We start from the raw sequence: 24,623 nt of genomic DNA, 5'->3' as shown, positions 1-24,623 counted from the left end.
ATACCGATTGGTTATAATTTATAATTTAGGTGTAATATAACGTTACTTGATAATTATTAAACACTTGTACTTTAGAAATATTTTAATATTTAAAATATACTAATATACACACGGTGACGGTTGTATAATACATTGAAGGAATTAAATTGATATTTATCTCGAACTAATAATAATAATAATAATTCATCAGCTTAAAATATAATATTATTTTACGGCTCTTACAACCAGTTTAAAATTTAAATTAATCTGTTTATTACATTTCAACATTTGATAAAAATAGTTTTATTGTTTATCTTTATTTACTGATACTATTAATTTAGTAAAATAATTATATTATATTGCATTGTATTATTAAATATCAAATGAAAAAATAAAACAATTAAGATTTGATAGTTAAAAATTAAAATATTTACGCAGTGAAAGTAACTACCTTACGAGTATGATACTCAAAAATCAAAAATAATCTTTTAACGTAATTGTTTAAATAAATCAAGAAAAATATAATTTTATACAATTTCCAGCCACGAAACATAATATATAAGTATAATAATAATTTTATTCGATTTTATGATAAAATTAAACATATTTTAAATAAAAATTACTAGAATGTAACAATTAATATTGTATATTAAGATGTACTATTATATGTGTTCAATTTTTCTTATTGTATTTTTAACGTTTCATCAACAATCCAATGAAGCAACAATCAATTTGAACTTTATTATTCTCAGAACAATTAATGTTTAAAATATACACAACACTGTAAGTTTGTAAATATTTACTAACCATTACTGGCTTAGGAAGGTTTTCTCCGTCACAAATTCTATTCAGAGGTACACCGAACAAATTGCCTCCATTATCTTTCGTTGGAGTTTTCTTAAACACCTGACCAATTTTCATACGACTAGAAGACTTTTTCGGCGTCTTTTTGTTTGTTTCGTTTTCTTGAGCTTTTACACTCCTGAAAAATAAAAAAACATAACAATTATAAAACAAATTTGATTTAACCATAATTTTGTATTTCAGTTCGTCAGAAGAACAAAAAAATACGACAATTATTTATTTTCACATATTACAGCAAATATGATCATTATAGATATGTAGTGCATTTAATTTTTTATAAGGTAGACATTAATTCGGTAAATAAACGTTAGTAAACAAATGTCATCTTATCAATATCGGCCTTTGGTATGTATACTTAATACACAGTCATTAGAAAAAAAAAAACAAATATGTTCACCTGCGATGGGTACAGATCGTTAACATGTTTTATCATCAGTTACGGCGAAAAATATTGTCACTTAAACCGAGATTAAAATAAAATAAATAAATAAAAACCGTATGTAATACGAAAAAACTTATGTTGTTCGAAAAGAAAAAAAAACAATGCACTTGTGTTTTAATTTTTAATAACTATTTTGTACACATTTCACACACGTGTGTATGAGGTACTCTGCACGCGCGTACATATGAGAGCGAACTTTGTTCCACAACTTAACCATTGTGCTGTCGCAGTCGGCAACATTATAAAATAATAAGTGATAAGTGAAGCCGGTGTATATTGATTATTTTTAAAATCGAGGGATTCCTCATGTTATTTAATTTACAGCGACGATAATAAAATAATAATAAGTCTAGGTTAAAATAAAATACAGATAATGGTATGATGGAGATGGGCTTTATGAGCCGCGGTCGAGCAGATGTACCAGGTAGTGCAGTAATACAATAATAACTAATATAATTATATAGTATTCGATCAGTGATATCGTACCTCAAAATGAAATGACACCTGGCCAACGGGTCGTGCACGTTGTTGCAGTGGTCCAAGTCAAACCCTTCCTCAGCGCTAAGTCCGTCCCGCAGACAGCTCAACTTAACGGAATACGGTTTCTCGTGACCAAACAATGGATACGGCGGCTCTTCACGTGGCGTCTTGGCCCACAGCTGATACTGACTGGGGTCCACGTCTCTCATCTCCAAGTGATCCAATGCAATTTTTACGCAGTCTTTGGCACTTTCATCAGGTCCGATGGCAAACGTCTTGCACTGTACACACATATACACACACCCATATAATATATATACATATTAAAATTCCACGCAGAGCAGTCAAATGTGGGAGGAGCGAGAATATAATTTACATGGAATTTTTTCTATACAAATATTTATTCGCAAATATTGATAAAAAATTCTTTTTTCTAGTTGTTAAAACAATAAGCTCTGGTAAAGATAAATATTGTACTTAGGTAAACAACGAGCTTTATGCTAAAAGAAAACATCTATACAAATAAAATAATTATTAAATTAACAGTTCAAACTTCTAACTTTTAGGATTTCGTCATTTTTATAATAGTTAAATTAAAAATATGTTATAAATGTTAATATAGATATTTATATATTTTGTAAATTTTATTTTATTTTAGTTTCCTTAACAATATTTCATCGTGGGTTGTAAATATAATCGCAAGTGAAGTATTTTATGAAATGAATTGACAAAAAACACAATAATTAGACCTAACCTATTGTTTTTAATTAATTAATCTATCTATAATCCAATGTTAAGAAATCAGTTAGGTACATCCCTTATCCAATAACAAAATCATTTAATCACCACCGATTACTAAGATGTTGTTACGTCCGTTTGGACGACGTACCACCAGCCGGGTCCGGGTGTGAACTACACCGTGCCGGATCGTGTTCTTCATACTCAATACAGCATATTATTATTATATATTAAATAGCTATTAAATAATATTGATAACATGTTACGTACAAGTTGAAAATATATTTACTGTAAACACGACAAGGTAAAATGTGGACCCGCGATTATTGTAAAATAATGTACATAATATGCACGGACGAAAACTCGGGTATGTGACATTATTTTATGTGTTTATATGTATATATACATAATATATATATATAAAGTAGGCACTCACGTATTCTATTCCAGTGTTGAGATCTTGGTAAAACACTTGGACGTTGGTAGTCGGAGGATCTTTGCGTATTTCTTCTTGCGATTCTTCTGCTAGTTTCGACCACCATAAGTTTCTAGTTGCTTGGGTGCTAATTAACATACATAAAACAATACAAAATTATCATCATGTTATATTAGGTACTAAAGACAACGAGAATAATACGCTATACTATATATACTTTCTACAACACGTGTAAGTGGTAGCTAATTATATTACTCATGTACACAACAACGATCCAATAGATACACAGTATCACTCATATATAATACTTTATTCTGTACCTTTATAAGCTGATGGTTTCATAAGCCGACTCTATTGATGAAAAGATTCTCTAATTACACACATAATAAAGTATACCTATAATCTGTGAAATACTTATTATTTTTTTATCCCAACTCGATAAGCAATACCGACGTGCATTCCGGAAATTTTATACATAGGCGCCTGGCGCTAAAAATATGTTTTTATTGCTCATATAATTTTCTTTTAAAAACCCGCATATTATGGGCATGGCAGTTATTTATATTTAAATATTCAATATAAGCATAAAAATGCATAGAGATTAGATTCATAATATGCAGACAATATAAATAATTAAACATTCCAAATTACTCACGTAGCACGCTTATTTTAATCTAACATTATTATTTTTTTTTTTGTTTAAAAAATAAAAGCTTATCATTTTAAATCTTCACATAAATTATTAATTAATAATTTATACAAAATCAGATTTTTAAAATTCAACATGTTTTAAAAACAACTTTGTTAATTACCTGAAGAATAAATAAATTGATTATAAATTATAATATGTAGGTATCAAATTATTTCAACTACCAATTAAATTTAATAGAAATTAATGCGTATGCATATTTTTATCAAAATATTCTACTTTTTTAAAAAAAGTTGTACATTCTTTCGACATAAATCATAACATTTATTATATTATCGGTAATAGGTAATTTATTTATAGTGGTGAAAAATGCAGACATTAATTTAATAGGTGGTACCAACTTTATATTATTTGTTTGAATATTATTATTATTTTTTTTTTTTTTGAAAAAAAAAATGAAAAAACAAAAATGTACTTACGAATTATTTTCTTCACAACGATTTTTATACTTAAAACTACCATTACTATCCCAACCACTTTCCAAACCAGGTAATAAAAGTTTAACTTGAAGTTTTTCATTGTACTCTAAATTTAAATTTAATAAAGTAAAACACTTTTTAATAAACCTAAACATAATTTTTATCCTGTGCCTGTATAATACATTAGTTTGATGAAGTGATTTAATTATCATATTTTTCCGTAAAATTGTAATGATGCATTGAAACACGTCGAACTTCTTTGAACGTATTCTGAACACTAAGCGTTCAAACTTGATAAATACTGATATAAAATATTGTTTAAGCAAACAAAATTATGTGAATATACGGAACGAAAATAATAGATAACGATATAAGAGGGGGCTATCATGTTTCGATAATTTATAAAAAACATTTTAATAAAATATAATATAGGTATATTTAGTAATTAAATTATATATTAATTATGTAGGTAAATACTACGGTAATAACTAATAAGCGTTCTACTTATGTTAATGTATTATTAATAGAAACACGTTAACGCATTTATAATATAAAATCGAAAAATTGATTAAATTACTGCAGATTAAGATTGAGTAATGGGCTATTATAATATGATATGATATAATATAATACATGGATGATTTATAATATGAAGTATGAAAATATGTCGAGATCATTTCATTTATTGACCTCTGCGTTGCAGTACTTTACGCTTTATGCGTCTGAAAAATTAATTTGTCGTATTCTTATATAAACTTACAACTTATAAGTTATAAGTTATAGCCTATAGGTAAGTTATAACGAATTTAACATACAGTAACATATAGTATTACTATGATACGCGGCCGCCTAATTTTGTATCGCCAAATATTAGTGACAACCGGTCTAGCCGTGAATGTGTGGGTACTAGGTACACCGTTATTAATATTCCTGCGCAAACGTAGATTGCCATCGATAAGCTCGGACGTTCGTTACGCCGGCCCCCCCACTTCTAAAAATAATTAATATTTTACTATATATAATTAGTACGTAATTTGTATGAATTTGTACGACCATTTTTGAAATTTGTACGCAAATCGTTCTACGAGAAAAATCCATTTTTGAGTTGGGGGGCTGGGGTAACGTTATTCCAGCCCCCCGCAACCGCTTAAACACTGTTTATAGCAACTTTAAGTATACCAATAATTAGTACGTAATTTGTATGAATTTGTACGACCATTTTTGAAATTTGTACGCAAATCGTTCTACGAGAAAAATCCATTTTTGAGTTGGGGGGCTGGGGTAACGTTATTCCAGCCCCCCGCAACCGTTTAAACACTGTTTATAGCAACTTTAAGTATACCAATAATTAGTACGTAATTTGTATGAATTTGTACGACCATTTTTGAAATTTGTACGCAAATCGTTCTACGAGAAAAATCCATTTTTGAGTCGGGGGGCTGGGGTAACGTTATTCCAAAAACAGAATATAAAAAATTTAAATATGCAAATAATTATAAATGTATTCACTTATCAATATGTTTGTAAAATAATTTATAAAATTAATATAATATTATTAATAATTATAATAATATAATAATATTATTAATAATATAAAAAATTTAAATATGCAAATAATTATAAATGTATTCACTGTTAGTATTGTAGGCTCTATAGTTTGCAATCCATTACAGCGTGTTGAACCGGGCTTTAAAAAAATTGTAGGACTGGGCTGAGCCGTACACGGTACATCTATAGAATATATGATATCTAGATATTCAGTATTTTTGTTTTTTAGATATTTATGATAACTAGTTATAATATGATTTTTTTTTAACATTTGTTTTTATTGTATATTTGATAATTTGTAATATTCATATTTTTATTTTAAAATGGAACCGTACATCTTGCATAAATTATTGTATTATTAATATTATACTCATGATGATTTAATATATTTTATTTTATACGCATAGGTATACTTGTATAATTGACTATGTGTTGCAGGGCAAGAGTCCTGGATTTTAATTTGTTTTGAATTTTTGTTCTAATTTTAAACGTTTATTACGATATTTAGCTGACAGGCATGCGTTTTTCAATTGTGGTTATTAGGTATAATAATGTGTAGATGTAATAGTTCTGTATACATTTGCTATTTATATAAATTATAATATGTTATTTCGTCTAGGTACATTATTGTTAACGATTTTACCATTTTATTCGGGAGAACCACGTGTACAACAACCCGTGTCACATGTTATGAGTGAATCTGTTATTGAATATTTAACTATTACCAGTGCTTATTTAAACGAATACCTGACGAACTTGTAATTATTTTTTTTATTTTTGAGTGCTTGTATTAACTCCAAATGGCTGGTCGAAAACCAGCTCTTCCAGCATCAGTCATTATTGATGCTGTTTTAAAATTTAAAGATAAAATAATATCTACTAATGCCGTTGGAAAAAAAGGTAAGTACCTACCTTATACCTACTTTTATTTTTCAAGTATAGATGTATAATATAAGTAGTAGATCTTTGGAAAACAGTCAAGTAGAATAGTTTCAAGCTGATTTGAATTTGTCTAATATACATAAATAAAATCGAAACATTTACGTTCGCAATAAAAAAGTTTACTGTAGGTATCTGCAGATACTGTAACTACGTATCTATACTATCCAACTATCCACTTTTTAATGAAAACGCTAGAAATAAACCTTTACAAATTTGATCAATTAGACAAATTATTAATTTGTGAATACCCAAAATTCCATGAATAAATTTATTTTAGGTATAGGTAAATTTTATATAAGTATAATATTTTCATTGTAATTTTATAATTAATTGCTTTTTTGGTAAATTGGTAAATATTTCCAAAATCCACTCACGGCTGGCCCTGATCATAAATGTATGTTAACATAAATTGTGTACCTGTTTGTATTTTACTATTTAAATTGTTAGCATTTGCTGAAACTATTGTAAAATATCCAATATAAAATAATATACAAATAGACTTTTAAATCTATAAATTATTCATTATAATAATAGGTATTTAAATTGGAAAGGTTTGTATTTTGTAGCACAAAATATTTTTAAATACCTTTCGTACAAATAACATACCTAACTGGTATACTATAGGTAGGTAATTGAAATACTAGTAAGCTTATATAATTCAGAAAATTATGAAATAATTTAATTTAGAATTTATGCATTAGAAAAATATTCTTATACCATAATAATTAAATTAAAATTGTTTTTTATTTTTAATTCTGAGTTTAGTGTGATATCTGTGACAAGTATTAACTAGAATTTTCCTATTTAAAGAAGTGCTGAAGTCAAAAATTAAATTATTACTTTTACTCCACAACATGATGACACACCCAAAATAAAAAACATACATCATTGTAAAATTAATACATTATTCTTCACTCCGTTTCGAATCTAAAAAATCATAAAATTGATGCATATTCATAATATTAATAAAAAATTGTAATTATTTCTACTTATAATTTCTATTAACTTTTTAAATATTATTATTTTTTTATGAAATATTAAAAACATTTGTTTTACTCATTATTTTTTGATTATGAATATTTTTGAATGAGCCATTATTATTATTTTATAAATATTTATTAGATTCTGAACGGAGTGATGAATGTATTAATTTTACAATGATGTGTGTTTTTTTTATTTTTATTCTTTATTTTTGTGTCTCATCACGTTTTGGAATAGTAATAGTGCTTTGATTTTTGACTTTGTATGTTTTTTTTTTTTTTTTTTTTTTTTTTTTTTTTTTTTTGTGTCTGTGTACAGCATAACTAGTCGAAATAATGCTCCAATTTCAAACTATGGGGGTGGTTTCCGATGTAAAAGTGAATATCCTTGGTGCATTATAGAGGTAAAAAGTTAACATTTTCCAACAGTTTTCAAAAAAATCGAGAAAAACAAAAAAAAAATGACGGAAAAACGGCAATTTTTACGCAAAACCAGTTTTCGACCAAATCGATTTTTTTTTATGGTTGTAATTCAAAAACTAATCACTGAAAATACTTGAAATTTTCACCAAATGTTAATGTCAGTGGTATCTGTATAAAGTTAAATTTTCAAAAAATTTTGACTTTTTTTGAGTTATTTATAGACAACTGAAATTTTCAATTTTTCTGAAAAAATATTTTTGAAGTGTCGATAAAATTTTTTTGGCCCTATCAAAATACTTGAAAATTTAATACAAAGTTCCTCATATGTTATTCTTATAGTGATTAAAAATTATAAGAATACATAGGAACAATTTTTTTTTTTTATTAGCATTTTAAGTTCAAATATTGACAAAAATTCGTCAAAACTATGAATACTTGCAAATTATTTTGTAGGTTTATTTCATAAAAATTATTGTATAAGTAGCTAAGAGTTGAAAATTTAATACAAGGTTTTTCATAAGTTTAGCTTACAATTATTATAAAAGAACTTAAATTTTGTTGTATTCAGGCCATTAAAACATAAACCACCTTTTTCACCAACCACTAGAAATTATATCCTAGGCTGACAAATCATCTTCGTTCAGAATCGTTTTTCGTATACAATGATAACTATCATTGGATTCAAATTTAACACTCCTATAATATATTAATGATCCATACGGCACCTAATGTACAGCAGAGCGGCACTCACTTGCCCGCTTTTTTATAACTGGATCTATATTGCTTTTTTTGTTTCATTAGAAATTGTTGTGGCATCAAATGAAATTTGGCACGATATAAGTGTTTATCTAAATGGCGTCGTTAGTAAGAATGCTATACATGTGTTCGTGCATCGCGATCGTCATAACGTGAAAGCAGCTTTAGGTTTTCAAAAAGAGCAAACATTTGACTTTCACAGTATTTCGAAAAATGTCAATATGGAAAGCTTCAATGAACGGGATGATTCAAACTTAATAGGTAGGCGTTTTAAATTTAAATTACATCACTTATTTTAAAATTAATATTATTGCAGATGAATCTAGTGATTATAGCAGTGATGATACACTAAATAAATTACCAACTAAATGTTTTACATTTACTTTTTCAACCGACGAATGGAAACAGATACAGCCCCAGGAAGTAGTTTACAAGATGAATGATCGTATGAATAAAAAAAATAGTACTCGATCCTACTATATTCTTCCGAAAGGATCATGGACATCTTTACTAGCAGAATTTTTTTGGGAACATACGAAATTACCTTGTTGTATAGCGTTCAAAAGAGCAAAAGTATATGAATTTGGAAATTATTATATAACTGTAGATGGTAGATGTTCCGTATGTAGATCAATTTTTAAAGGAATTGTTTCAGACAAACCATCTGAAAATTCAAGGTAGTTTTTTATTTTAAATATTTCTATTGAACAATTACTTATTTCATTAAATACATTTTCATCATATCAAGGGTTATTATGCAATGTACGTTTTCTGGAAACTTTGAACTAGAACACAGGAAGTTAAAAAAACGTCGATTAATAGGCCCTGCTATAGATAAAGCATTGATGTCAATAGTTGACGATAAAATTTCCTGTGAAACATACAGAGAGAATGAAGCAGTGCGCCTGATGAATATAGGTAATTATTGTCATTTCATTTTTTGTATCTTCACATTTTATTTAAAAAATTATTTTTGAAGTACTGTACCTTTCTTTTATTCTCTTAAAATAAGTACAACTGCTCAATATTTTTTTTTATGATATAAATATCAATTGAATAATAAAAAAAAAAAAATTAATAAGAAAAATGTAAATTAAAAAATCGACTGATATAACATAGCTTTATAATTGCATCACAAATATTTGTAAATAATATTATATATAGATATATTATTGTAGAGTATAACAAAAAGATCTGAAATATGAAATATATTTTGTTATAATCAATATTTTTTAATAATATATATAATTTGTAGAATGTAGACGCTCGTGCTTCATGTATATTATATTATTTTTTATTAAATAATTTTAAATTTAGAATTAAGAATTAAGAATTTTTTAGAATTAATTAATTTAAAATTTTCGAAAAATAACCAATTTTTCTGATTTTTAATTTAAATCTATAAGAAAAAAAACCATAAGATGCTACTCAATAATTTTCCATTATAAGGAAAATCTATGAATCATAAATAGGGGAAATGTGTACAAAGTGGTAATAGCGGGTAAAGTATATCTTATTATTCTGCCGTAAAAAAATAAAAATAATAAATACAACTGTTGTTATCACGTGGATTAATTCCTTGTTATCATATTTATTAACTGATAAACACTATTGATAAAAACATTTACCGTTTTCATTCAAAACTAAAATTGAATGTTTTGATATTGTTGATGTACCTAAGGTAAATTCTCTGATAAATGATGATAATTTATAAACATAGTAATAATACACCCAAATTATTTTTTTTCAAAATCTACATTTGTTTTTATATGTTATAGAATTGAATTGAGTTTAATTAGTTAATAGAATTAATATTTTTTTGAATAGTAAACTTTAGGGCTGCTCAATTATTTTAATTAATCGATTAATTTTTACTTATTTAAAAAAAATCGATTAATCGAATGATAATTAATCGGTCGATTTAATCGGTTAATGAATTGTCGATTTTATCGGTTATTCAATTGTCGATTTAATCGAAAAAATGCACTTCAAACATTAATAAAAAAAAATTGTACCTATGTTTTTTTATAATTTTTGAATGACAGTAAGAACAACTCATGTGGAATCATCTATTAAATTTTCAAGTATTTTGTCCCAGCGAATTTTTTTTTAACAATAGGTATGAAAAGAAAATATTTTATGAATTTTTAACTTGCATATTTTCGCGATTTTTGCATATTTCGTAATAATTTGAATTATTAACGCTTATAAAAAAAAAATTGTGACTAACGATTTTTGATTTTTTTCAACTACACTAAGAACAACTCATAAGTAACCTTGTATTAAATTTTCAAGATTTTTTGGAGAGCCAAATTGTTTTTATTCATATTTCAAAAAAAATAACTTTTGTACTATATACTATGTACTTTTGTAGCTATCCGCTCGGAATGTAAAATAAAAACGTACATTGTTAATGTTTCATACTACTATTGATATTCTGGTTTTTGTACAACGAGTATTTCAATACCGTCTATATATATTTTTGTTATCGTTAGGAGATCCAGATCCACCAATTATACCTTCTGGAAATACATTACGAGCATTAAAATCAAGAAAAATTGCTTCTACAAAACGACATAATGATACAATTACATCTTTGGTTATAATGAAATCGGAAAATGATTATAAAAACATCTTACATGACATGGGGAGTCATCCGTTTTTTATTCATTATCATAGCGGAGAACAAATTCACATGTATAGAAAATATTGTAGTAGTAATCCCTATCCAAAACTAATAGTAGATGCTACAGGTTCTATTATAAAAAACTTTTATAAATTCAATTTAGAAAAGACCCGATCAATTTTCTTATATGAAGCTATATATATGATGAAGTAACGAGCAAAGTACGACGTTAACAATATGTTAACTGAAAGGCATACCACTGTATCCATCTTCAATTGGTTAGCGAAATGGTTAAGTTGTAATATCCCACAACCTCGACAGACAGTATGCGATCAGTCTTTGGCATTACTTTCGGCTATTACTCAATGTTTTACGCAATATTCGTCATTGCAAAACTATATTCAAGTATGTGGAGATTTATTAACAGATCAAATCCCTAATAACTCCCACTGGGTACCTAAATGTTTCATTAGGATTGACGTAGCCCATTTTATCAGATTAGCAAGTAAATGGCCACCACTAAAATTAGCACCTCCTAGAATAAGAGAGCTAATATTGCGAACAATTGGACTCATAGTGAAGAGCCAAACATTAGAGGACGTACACACTCTCCTATTGTCACTTTTTGTTGTTTTAATAAACGAAACCAATGGTATTGACAAAGAAACTGGGCTTGAAACCTCTTGTGAAAAACATTATAATGTCCTAATATCAGCTACGACAACTGGATTTGTAACATTTAAAGATAAATTTGATGAAATCATGGCTTTTATTGAGTCTGAAAATGATGCTCGCAAAGTGTTGGAAGAAGAATATGAGCGTCAAATTGAAGGTTTAAATAAAGAAAATCCATTTAAATCCTGGACAGAAAAAATATATGAAAAAAGTAAGTCCCTGGTTCAAGAAGGATTAGGAATCAACCCTATGTATTTACCTTCTTTAATACCATATATAATAAAATGTACAAAATTACTGCCACTGTGGTCAGCAATTATGGTTCCCATATTCGGTTTTGGCGAAGAAACTTCAAGCTCTGCAGCAGTTGAATCGAGTTTCCAGAAACTCAAAAATGTTACCATGAATCACATAGATTTGCCAATGAGTATAGATTCCTTTCTTGAACATCACATAAAATCACTTCGTGGATCATCACTTTTAAAAGCTGGACAAAAATGTAGATCCATTAGTGAAAACTCAGATAATCTATTCATAAATGAGCAGGATAATATCATTCCAGATAACAATGACATAGAAGAAGACGTTTACAAGTGTCCTTTGTGTTCCGCTGGATCTTTGCCATCAATTAATGGTGCTCATAAATGCACAATGTGTAAAACACCAGTTCATGCTATTCCAAGTTGTTCTTTACATATCGAAGGAGATGAAACTTTACGGATATGTAAAAATTGTTCAGAAGTTAGGAATGTCGATCTAAATGAAAATAATGCAACGGAAACATGGAATAAGAAAACAAAAAAAAAGCTTAAGAGTAATTCTTATCTTCTTCCTAACCCACATTTACGCCATCTTGATATGAATGCTAGAAAACATATAAAAACGCTCCCTTTACTCAAAAATGGATCTCGTGCGGATGAATTAAAAAGCCTTAAAATTACAAATATTGATGGCGCAATTATTTTAAGCAATACGTGTGCATTCGATGCTGTAGTATCATTGATTATGGTGGCATTTTGCGATAGCACAATTTTTTCTAATGAATTACTACAGAAAAATACAGTATTTATAGAATTTATATCAAAAATGTTGAAAAATGGAATTTCATCAAACACTTATACACAAAGAGCTGAATTGATAGCTGATCGATTAAACCCAAAATTAGAGATCCTACAAATGATGTTTTACTTCTTATCTGTGATACAACAGCCGCGGAAGTTATAAAAGCAATGTTGGTTGAGTTTCCTTCAGTTATTGAGACAATCAATTGTTCAAATAAGGAATGTGAAAAACACCATCCATATCAACGATCAGTAAGTTATATAACATACCAAACAAAAGATGGTCAATTACAGGAACTACAAGAATTTCTAATTGATCGCATCCGTACGGAAAAATTGGTATGTGTACAATCTAAAAGCCCTGAATCAACACGCTGTAATGGATTGCAAACTATAGAGCCTACAATATCGCCAGTGCACATTCTCATTGAAATAATCTTTTGGAAAGGTATGATTATCATTTAAAATATTTGGATACATATTAATACAATTTTTCTGTTACTTATTTAGGTGAAAATATTGAACACAGCAATGATGCAGGTGTACAATGGATATAAAGCTGTGTGATATTCCTCAAGTTTTAAATATGAACTCCATATCATATGAACTACGAGGAGTGATACATTTTCGTAGAGGGAGAAGTTTACTTCGGAATACAGTAGGACATTACACAGCTTACATAAAAAGATGCGGCAAAAATTGGGAGTTATTTGATGACCTTAAAAAAAAGCCAATACCGGTAAAAGAAACGACAAAAGTATCGTGTGAATTATTGTTATACACTATTTAATCCAAAATAATAATATTAAAAAATTGACTACCTACTATAAATATTATCAAGTATGTCTATAATTACAATAAAGAGAGTAAATAATAAATATATTTGTTACATAGTTATTATTTTCATACTACTGTCCTTTCCATATTAAAAATTTGGTGTTTTCTTTGAAATATTAATTTCCCTTTCATACTGTAATATCAAAGAAGTATAGTATATTAGTACCTTCATATCTAATTGCACATTATTACTAAATAATATATAGTATTGAATATAAAATAATGTAAATAATGTGTTAAATGATGATTTTCAGAAGAACCATGTTTTGAGAAATAATAAGAATTTAAAAACAAACATAAAAATAGTGACAATAAAAACAAATAATTACAACAATAATTAATTCATAGTTTCATAGTTATAAATATCTAAAAAAACAAGTGATACAAAAATTAAAAATAGTGAATACCTAGGTAACATGATGTGACAAAATATTATCAAACTATATACAACTGTCTTTTTACTATTTAGCAAGATGCTAAATTTATAAATTATTTTACAAACATATTGATAAGTGAATACATTTATAATTATTTGCATATTTAAATTTTTTATATTATTAATAATATTATTATATTATTATAATAATATTATATTAATTTATAATTATTTTACAAACATATTGATAAGTGAATACATTTATAATTATTTGCATATTTAAATTTTTTATATTATTTATAATATTATTATATTATTATAATTATTATAATAATATTATATTAATTTTATAAATTATTTTACAAACATATTGATAAGTGAATACATTTATAATTATTTGCATATTTAAATTTTTTATATTCTGTTTTTGGAATAACGTTACCCCAGCCCCCCGACTCAAAAATGGATTTTTCTCGTAGAACGATTTGCGTACAAATTTCAAAAATGGTCGTACAAATTCATACAAATTACGTACTAATTATTGGTATACTTAAAGTTGCTATAAACAGTGTTTAAACGGTTGCGGGGGGCTGGAATAACGTTACCCCAGCCCCCCAACTCAAAAATGGATTTTTCTCTCGTAGAACGATTTGCGTACAAATTTCAAAAATGGTCGTACAAATTCATACAAATTACGTACTAATTATTGGTATACTTAAAGTTGCTATAAACAGTGTTTAAGCGGTTGCGGGGGGCTGGAATAACGTTACCCCAGCCCCCCAACTCAAAAATGGATTTTTCTCGTAGAACGATTTGCGTACAAATTTCAAAAATGGTCGTACAAATTCATACAAATTACGTACTAATTATTGGTATACTTAAAGTTGCTATAAACAGTGTTTAAGCGGTTGCGGGGGGCTGGAATAACGTTACCCCAGCCCCCCAACTCAAAAATGGATTTTTCTCGTAGAACGATTTGCGTACAAATTTCAAAAATGGTCGTACAAATTCATACAAATTACGTACTAATTATATATAGTAAAATATTAATTATTTTTAGAAGTGGGGGGGCCGGCGTAACGCGCGTTAAGCTCGGGCGAGTTAAAGTGACAAATGACCGCTTTTAACTCGTTCGAGCAAACAGTAATTTTAGTTCCGTATCGACGACAACGTCCATAACACGATATTGATTTCCCACGGTCGTAGAAAATTATTATTATTTTTTTTTTTTTAATATATGATACTGCATGAGATAAGAATATATAATAGGTACCTATAATATACACTGTAAGCTTATCAATGTATCGGCGGCCCAACTATGAAAACAAATATTACATCTACCTCATACACACATAATATAAATAGTAAATAATTATGCTTGTAAATATATTTTAAGTATGCGCGGTTGGAAAATGTTAAAGTTTATTAACGCGATGAAAGTTTCTAAACAATAAAATAATTACAACAATTATTTTTATTTGTTTCCTGTTAATATTATTTTGAATAATTAAAAAAAAAACATGTAATAGTGATGTACTTACACCTTCGTCAAAGTTATACCTTATACCTATAGTTACTCTTGTTCCCTGTGAAAATTTCACATAATTATATATCATTATTGTTATATATTGTGACCAAATATTCAAGGACGCGACCTTAACAAGTAAAACACGCAAGAAATGCAAACGACACGAGCGATAATACAATATTATTATGTGTTAATATTTTGTTGTTGTTGATTCTGCCGAGTTAAGGTACGCTGTTGGAAATTAATTTTTAAGAATAAAATTAGATTTTGTTTTGTAATCAGATCTTAATTACGACTTAATTTTTTACGATTTAATTTGAAAATAACACGAAACTGCTTTAACTCTTGATTTGGTTAGATAGCCGGATAGGTTATTCTTGATAAACAACCAGATATTTATAACAGTAGTTACATTAGGTATACCTATAATAGCAATGAGGTATATTATTGTAAAACAATTATTGTATAGAAATCTTTCCATCCCTATCCAACGATAACCAATGATGTTCGATGGAAGTGTAGAGATAGAACTTTAACTAAGACCTCATACCTGATACCTATACACAGCAATCAACTGTTTTATATTGTTAAAAACGATATTTAAATTGATAGTTAATATGGAATTTATATACCGTAACATATTATTGAATTTACTATCGCATGTACATCGTATTAAGTATAATTTACGTGTATGTACTATAGTATATATACTAATAGTGTAATACTATGGATGTATAGTTGTACTTGATATTTTATTATGACGTCATCCGTGACCCATACACAATTTAATAATAAAAATTATTGTTCATCGTATAATGATCGTATAGCTATAGGCATACAATAATACATACCCGTGGGTATAACAATAGGCCGTTTTTTTGTCTAATTAAGAGCTGCGTTTATGTCGGCAACCTATACCAGTGTATACACTTTAGTATATTATGTATGTATACCGTTAGCGAACCTCCTTTTCCGATATACAATACCGTTTGTCCCAGTGAGTTCTAGTGATGAGCATATATTATTATTATTATTATGACTATTATATGTCGATGTGCTTATAAAAGAGAACAGATTACATATATTTTGGACCGCTGTTGTTCCATGTTGTCGGTTCAAAGACCCTCTAGCACTAATGATAAAGAGCTGAGTACGTCCCCCGCTGAGGGACCACATCCCAAGTAAACACAACAGTAAAAGAATTGTGGACACCCGACGAAGAGATCAGCTATAATATGATGCATACAAAAATAGGTACTAACCTAAACACTGCCACATAGTTGGTGGTCGGCCATCCGATGACGAAAGACGTGTCCGAAGACTTTGGAATTTCAGCAACTTCATCGATTACCGCCGGTGATTCGTTAAGCCAAATCTCCGATATCCTGACCTTGTCCTTAAGTTTAAAGTTACTACCGGATTTCGCTTTGGCCACCAACAAGAGGTCGTTGAATAAAAATAAATGACGTTCCTGACAGTGCACACCCTATACCAATTCACATTAAAAGAAAATTATTTAGTATTACATCATGTGTGTGTGTGTGTGTGTATATATATTATAATATTATAAGTATATAAATAATATAATATATAGTACATATCATTATGTTTGATATTTTAATAATTGCTATTATTTACATTGACGAATTGGACGGGAGTTTCCATTATGAACTTCCTCGGGCTATCGTTTTGGATTTTGTTGGGAGTCGAAGGAGGCGACTCTGATCGCAGAGATTTCGACGATAGAGCTCTCCGTAGAGCTGCTGTACCGGTTCCTCCTCTCTTCCGAATTAATCCTTTCATCTTCTAAACAACAGAAAAAAACATTATAACTATCTATCTAAGTAGACTAAAAAAAAAAATTCAAATAAAAATATTAAGTAAAATAATGCATACATCCATGACAGTAGTAAAAATGTCTTATCAAATACAAACATTACACAATTATAAAATTGATAACGTCATTAGTTTAAATATTAAACAGCAAATAGAAAGTTGTTGACAAAAGTGTCATTGTTTTAAGAAGTATATATAATATAATATCTTGTTTAGATCGTCGGTATTGCATAAATTGTTAAACTTACCATAGTGAGGGCTTCTTTGTCGTACAATCTGAGAAAATCGTTTGGGAAAACATCTTGAATTCGTTCTAAATCGCTTTGTTCGTGAATACGTTTTACAGTCTGTAAATTAAATATATAAATATAAATAATAAAATAACTACATGTATTTGCAGTATATATTGTATTGCATTTTTGTTCCAAACAGGATATTGGATTTATAATGTAAACAATGACATCGGTTTTTTTTATTCAATACGAATTTAATTAGCAGTGAAATTAAAATGAACGCAGCTCAATCGCAATTGTTATGATTGCGTTAAATAGTGCAGTATATCTATATGGATAGGTACATAATATATTGCCAGGAGCAAACTTTCATATGTAGATGCATAAATGTTGTTAAAGCGATTCAAAAGTGTAAATGATACGATTAATAGACTGTAATAAATAATAATATTATACAGTACGGGTGCCCGCTTGACGATTTTTTAAGTTAACTATAAAAGCCGACAGGCATATTGCCGAAAAGGATATCAACTACAATAACCTGTGTTGATAAGTTTTCATTCATACCGCGTACGCGTTGCATTTAAAACAAACATAGGTACCTATTTATATTGCTATTATACATTTATACAATTTTCGTTTAAAGTAGAAATAGAAATTGGAGCACGTCGCGACAAGCCCACAATTACGTTCGAGTTTTATTACTACAACAACACACGCATTTGATATTTTACGTTTTTTATGCATGCAATTCATTGTATGCAAATAATAATAAGTAAAACAAACACATACGTGAGATACTAACACCGTTTGTCATAGATATTTCACATAAGAAGATAAATATTATAAACGAAGATTATAATAGCACGCGAGTTTGTTATGTTATATTATGTGTAATGCTGTATATATTATGACTTATAGTCTGTACGTAGTTGAACACAACTACACAAGTAATATAATATTGAAAATATTTTACGGTTTTCCTGATGATTTCGTAGTGTTGATAAAAATAAATCGGGAGGAACATGAATAACATATTTCAATTAAAAAAATATTATAATATTTCGTAGGTATTTATATATAAAACTACTACACTAACGATAGCGTTTATGTCGACGAAAAATGTAGTTGTCAGCGCAAGTTTAACGTATTGTATAACTTTTAAAAGTATAATACCTTATACGGCATTTATGTAGATAATAATATACACATATTAAAGTGAACAATATAATAATATTATCATAATACAATAAACGTTTAAGTAGTATAATATATAAACCCGCAAGCATGCTATCTCGTATCGGCAAACACAAAATAGGATTACAAATCGTTTTTTAATCGAGCAAAAAAGTGTTTGAAAAGTGTAATTTTTTAAAAAATCGCTAATTCATTAAAATTATAAGCATAATCGCGCTGCAATCTAATCTCAACGCCTCTTCGCAGATATGAATTGCAAAGTGGTGAAACATGCGCGGGGGCACAAGACCAATATGGTCATTCTACCATTTCACTGGACCGGTACGCGCACCGGTGTGTCTCTCCTTGGCACATTTAGCCCCCGTACAAAGCCGTTACATAGGTAGGTCGTAGGAACTACACGTATTATATATTATTATTAGTAGTAGTATCTGTGTGTGTGTGCATAAGTGTATTATAAATGCAGCCAGTCTAGTGCGATTTATCGTATCGGTTTTGGGTGTGGTTTTGGCCGCGGCGATCGGTGTCATTCACACCTATATAAAGTCGTATACAACTACGATAGTTTGGCGAGCACGCGGCGGTGTTTTAATGATAATTAATTATATTATATTGTTTAAATTGGAGCGATGGCGAAACCATATATGTTATACATACATGCTCTGTATATATAATATATAAATACACGCGTGTACTTATATAAAGTAGGTACCATTATACTACAGCGAACACCACTTCTATTCATCAATGGAGATTTTAAGAAATAAACGATATATTATATTTTATACGCGGTGCGCTGCAGATCCGTTTCGACCGCTAAGACAGCCAGACCCATTGTGGTGGATATCGAAAAAATGAAATAGGTACAAGTGGGTCGTTTTTATCAAAGAAACGAGCACGTATATTATATCGGTTCAAAGGTCCGCACAATGAGCGGCAATTATGTACACGGTCGAAAAATGTATATATACATATTTTTTTTTTATTATTATTATTGTTATTTATAATATAGTAGGCGAGAGAAAAGTGATATGGTTCTTTGTGTCATGCTGAACGGACCGAAGAAAGTGGGTCTCCCCCGTACGTATAAGAGTACAATATTATACGGATTATATGTGCGACGTGGACAATAACCGATGCAGTTTGTTTATCAGCGCGGCGGAGTCATTGGCGGCGGTGGTTGTACGACATTCGACGAAAACGTAGTCGGAATTACGCCTACGGACGAGGGCGGTTGAATGAAAAGAACGAGAGGAAAAAAAAATACTCAAAATAATAATAATAATAACTCACTTGTTTGACGGCGCTGTTCGCCATGCACAGATCGTGGTATTCGGCGCCTCTTCCATGTTCCGGTCTGGTCTCGTCCAACAAACTTTGGAAATACGTTTCGTATTGAGTCAGTCTCTGTACCTGCATTGAACAAAAACGTAAATGTATTTAGTGACAGTGACCTTCGTACCATTTTATATTAATATATATTATATTATGTAGTTACATAACTAGGTGATCATAGAGATCTCAACTATATGATATTTCGACCATGAACTACGTCGAACCGTAACATTGTTGTTATTATTATTATATACACATCGCACTGTTGTGCGTAGAGCATAATATAGATACGTATATTGTTCATTGATGATGTTAAATTATATGATAATAGGAAACGTGTCAAACGGCGCAAAAGAAAACGGTGAAACACGTGGGGAGAAAGATTAATATATAATAAACTGTGCGGGCATTTGCATATTGCAAAATAAGAACTATCGTAATTACTCACGAAGGTTAAATATCGTCCACGTTATTTATTATTGTAATGCTATTATTAATATATTTTTTTCTTTTGACGTAGATAAATCACAATTCATAATTTATTATTTTTACGTTGAACTGTTGTTATACATCCTCCGTAGATACAGCCACATATTATCATAGTATGTTCGCAGTGTTTGTAGAGTGTGTGCCATTCTCACTTGTACACATAATAAATCTATCGGAATAGGCACCCTATAAAGTAGTATAATTCACAAACGGACGCGAGTAATTTTAACATAATGCGATAAAAAGCAATTCATTCGATTAAACGGACGATGTTTGTCTACTTTGAATCTTTATAGCAACCTCCATATAAGTATTGTAACGCAAATAATATATGCTGCCACTATAGTAGATAGGTATAGTACTGGCAGGTTAACGACTATCGTTCGATTATTGAAGAAGACCGTATTCAGTTACGTATTTACGTCGTGGTCGGTACTTTGGTAATGTATAAGTACATCTACATGCGGTATAAATAATAAGATTACAAACGCTTCTATATAAAAGTATACAGTCTATGCGGTGTAAGTATAACTACACATATTATAATATATAGACTATACATATTTGTAATGGAAATATAAGTTAACGTTAAACAAATCACCCAAACAATATGAAGATACTAATATTATAATTTGGTCTCTGCAAATGTGAAGTTATGTGATGTACTGAAAAGAAAAATTAGAATAAATAAATCTTTAATTATGTACTGAACAGTACTTAGAAGTTTAAAACTTTACGTTTTTAAGATAATAAAAAACCCCGTTTCTTTCGACATATATGCTGAAGTAAGAATTATAGAAACTAACTGCCACGGGGTTGTGATTAAAAAGAATTGTGTTAACATTATTTACCCTATTCCAACATAATAAGAGTTTCGTTGTATGCGCGCGTTTATTCATTTAGAACTGATAGTTTTTACGAATACATAGGATATCATATAAATATTGAAAATAAAAATTCAACTGATTTTAAACGGTTTGCTGCGAGTTAGTGGCATAATATATTGCATGCACGTTGTATGTAAACACCACCACCGGGAACTCATCGTCTACATGTGATACTATCACACATAATATTATGTACCCGAAAAACCTGTAGAATTCTCGCACGAGCGTTCTCGGAAATCTGCGAGATACCTAACCTCTGTAGAGTACGAATAATATACAAATGAACACTATACTTGGTGTACCTACATATATTTTATAAATACATATATAGTAACACGATACATCCGACAAGCTTCCTGCTGGGACACGGCGGGCGCGTCGAGAAACGTGACACTCAAACGGTCCCTGAGTTTTTGTGTAGGTACATCCTGTCGAAAGATTATCATTTAACCTCCTGGGCCAACCTTCGCGTATCGCCGTCGTCCGACACACCACTTACATTATTAATACAAACTAAACGTATAGAATCATTTACGGCCTTATCGCTATTATTACATTATATATAGGTTACCTATATGTATAATATATTATTGTTATATTCGCACACGTGGGTATTTTCGTTTTCAATGTGGTAGGGCATTATTTGGGTCTATATAATATCATTATACGTATACAATATACGTACCTATATACACATTGAACACAGTCTACAGTTCTATACCTAACAGTTAATGATTATAACATGAAAATTCGCCCAAGGGTTAAGTTTTATCGTTTTTATCCATCATTGCGACTTCATTGAGGGTATCGTTTTACCGTACCCAGTCTGAACGCCGACGAACTTTATATTTCTTCTCGTATTTACGATTTATGACAAAATCCACAGAGTATACCTTTGGAGTATACATTTTTGCCCTTGAGCTGTACCCGTATGACGAACATATAATTTTTTTAAAACATATTTTCTTGCGTAATCGACACCGCAAAATTTCTAGTAATTTTTCAAGGTGATCCTCCTCGATCCTCCTCCTAGCACACACCGGGAAAAACTACATGTAATTATCGTAATTAACGTATTTCAGAGGAAAATATAGCGATTGGGTTGAAAAAATATCACCTTTGTTATTTTTGTTCGTCCTCTTTCATCATACCGACGACTATTAAATAAAAAAATTATATCCATTTAAAGCACCGTTTTGTTTTCAGGCGATTAGTAACTATAGACTTGATCTCGTTATACCGATCTATATATTTTTAAGCTTTATCGTTTTATAATACACGATAACAGATATCAGTTAGCACATTGAGATATATCGCGAAATGAACGCCCATGAACAATACAATTTATGGTGATATATATTTTTAATAACCTTCAAAATTTTGTTAGTTTGCTTATAAACGACATGGTTATATACATGTAATGACAAGGTTTTGATCGTGAATATTAATACCTTTCGGGTTTCTTCATGCCAAACTTCCCCCAAAATTATTTTTATGCTAAATAGTAAATTAAATTTTAAACACAGTAAATTTAATGACATTTATAATATAGTGATGCTCAACACTTATATATGCGTATTGTTGTTACGTGTACGACTGTACTGTATATAATAGGTATACTTAAATGTTTATGGTTTTAAAGGTTATAAGTTATAATTTTTAATTGAACGACCGTAAAGGTATTTATATTATTTTGTCATAAACCATAATATTCTTGTACCTACATAAGTTGTTTGTTAAATTAATTATTGATAATCATGCATCATTAAAATTTGTTAACATGATTAAATTAAAAAGAATGTGTTGATTTAATTGTAATATTACACCGACAAATACGTCACATTCTAGTACAAGTAGTACACATAAATATTTTTGTAATACTAAAAGTAAATTATAATTTTAAATTTTACTTTTATGTTTTAATAGTTTTATTACATCCATACATTGTGTAGTGTGAATTGTGATACACGTACCTATATAGGCAATAAAACGATTACCTACTTAAAATAAACATTTAAACAACTCATTTAAATAAAACAATTTATATTCTGTACCTACACACCCGTAAATTAAATATTATTTTGAGAGTTATCCAAGTTTTATATCAGTTATGAAGAAAACGAATAAGGAAGGTAGTAGGTAGATATAGGTACATTCAATAATTTAAACATACTGAAAAGTAGATACCTGTGTACAGCATACGCAATTTGTACCATTGATATACCTACCATCGATTTGTATTCGTATCCATATACTTAATAATATATCAAAATATGTATACGAGTTATCTGATTATCTAATAATGTTAGAAAAAAAATTGTTAGCTTCTCTAAAAAACTGATCCTTTCGATTTGTAGTAGATGATTAAAGCTAAAATATGGAATGAAGGCCGGGAGGCGTACTGAGGGATGGACACCGGTTAAAACAAAAACTAAAGCCGTTCAAAGCGAACCTATATAACAGTTTTGGTTATGATTAAAATCATTGATTCCCGCCCGGACTAACAATACAAAAATGTATTATGCCTACCATTAGTACCATTATTCCAATTTGTTTTATTAGATATTGTTGTTAACGACTTCATTCGAAAAGACATTTCGGGGTGGGCCGTAGCCTAATATAGATGTATCGACAATAGTATGCGTATGCGCCACTGCAGTCTGCATCTATATTATATATATATTATACAGTAAGTTAACGACGTGTGTCACGTGTATCGAGTGATAATATCCTGCTCGGCGATGAAGTATAGAGTATGTATGAATAATCGTTACATCGGATATTATCGCGTCATCTTGGCTGTGTAATTAACCACGGAGGCGTTTCC

The 24,623-nt window shown here is 29.2% G+C and overlaps 2 protein-coding genes across 5 annotated transcripts in view; one reads left to right on the top strand and one right to left on the bottom strand.

Annotated features, from left to right (window-relative positions):
• LOC114127484 (rho GTPase-activating protein 20-like) overlaps positions 1-24,623 on the bottom strand; it is a 221,578-nt gene that overhangs the window by 2,944 nt on the left and 194,011 nt on the right. For all 3 annotated transcript variants that reach the window (XM_050210729.1, XM_050210731.1, XM_050210730.1), the window contains 7 exons: positions 20,379-20,498; positions 17,904-18,002; positions 17,458-17,625; positions 17,082-17,305; positions 2,940-3,066; positions 1,772-2,046; positions 787-961 (listed from right to left, as the gene is read on the bottom strand). In XM_050210729.1, coding sequence (XP_050066686.1) covers positions 787-961; positions 1,772-2,046; positions 2,940-3,066; positions 17,082-17,305; positions 17,458-17,625; positions 17,904-18,002; positions 20,379-20,498 — 1,188 coding nt within the window. The remainder of the gene's footprint in view (positions 1-786; positions 962-1,771; positions 2,047-2,939; positions 3,067-17,081; positions 17,306-17,457; positions 17,626-17,903; positions 18,003-20,378; positions 20,499-24,623) is intronic.
• LOC126555836 (uncharacterized) lies at positions 8,685-11,509 on the top strand. Of its 2 annotated transcripts, XR_007606962.1 has the most exons (3): positions 8,685-8,977; positions 9,033-9,634; positions 11,212-11,509. XR_007606962.1 is itself a non-coding variant. In XM_050210734.1 (2 exons), exons 1-2 carry the CDS (start codon positions 8,689-8,691, stop codon positions 9,395-9,397), a joined length of 654 nt encoding a protein of 217 aa, XP_050066691.1. In that variant the 5' UTR covers positions 8,685-8,688; the 3' UTR covers positions 9,398-9,829. The 2 variants fall into 2 exon arrangements, 1 of the variants encoding a protein (XP_050066691.1); XM_050210734.1 differs by lacking the exon at positions 11,212-11,509 and having other exon boundaries at positions 9,033-9,829.

The sequence above is a fragment of the Aphis gossypii genome, chromosome 1 (assembly GCF_020184175.1).
Source record: "Aphis gossypii isolate Hap1 chromosome 1, ASM2018417v2, whole genome shotgun sequence".
NCBI classification, from domain to species: Eukaryota; Metazoa; Arthropoda; class Insecta; order Hemiptera; family Aphididae; genus Aphis; species Aphis gossypii.
Note: the sequence above shows the minus strand (reverse complement) of the source record. Positions and strands in the feature narration are given on the sequence as shown.

What these genes read in the sequence shown, in the direction of transcription:
- LOC126555836 (XM_050210734.1), top strand. Translation starts at nt 8,689, where the DNA reads ATGTACAGCAGAGCGGCACTCACTTGCCCGCTTTTTTATAACTGGATC. An exon ending in GGATGATTCAAACTTAATAG is followed by an intron (nt 8,978 to 9,032) that starts GTAGGCGTTTTA and finishes ATATTATTGCAG; the next exon opens with ATGAATCTAGTGATTATAGC.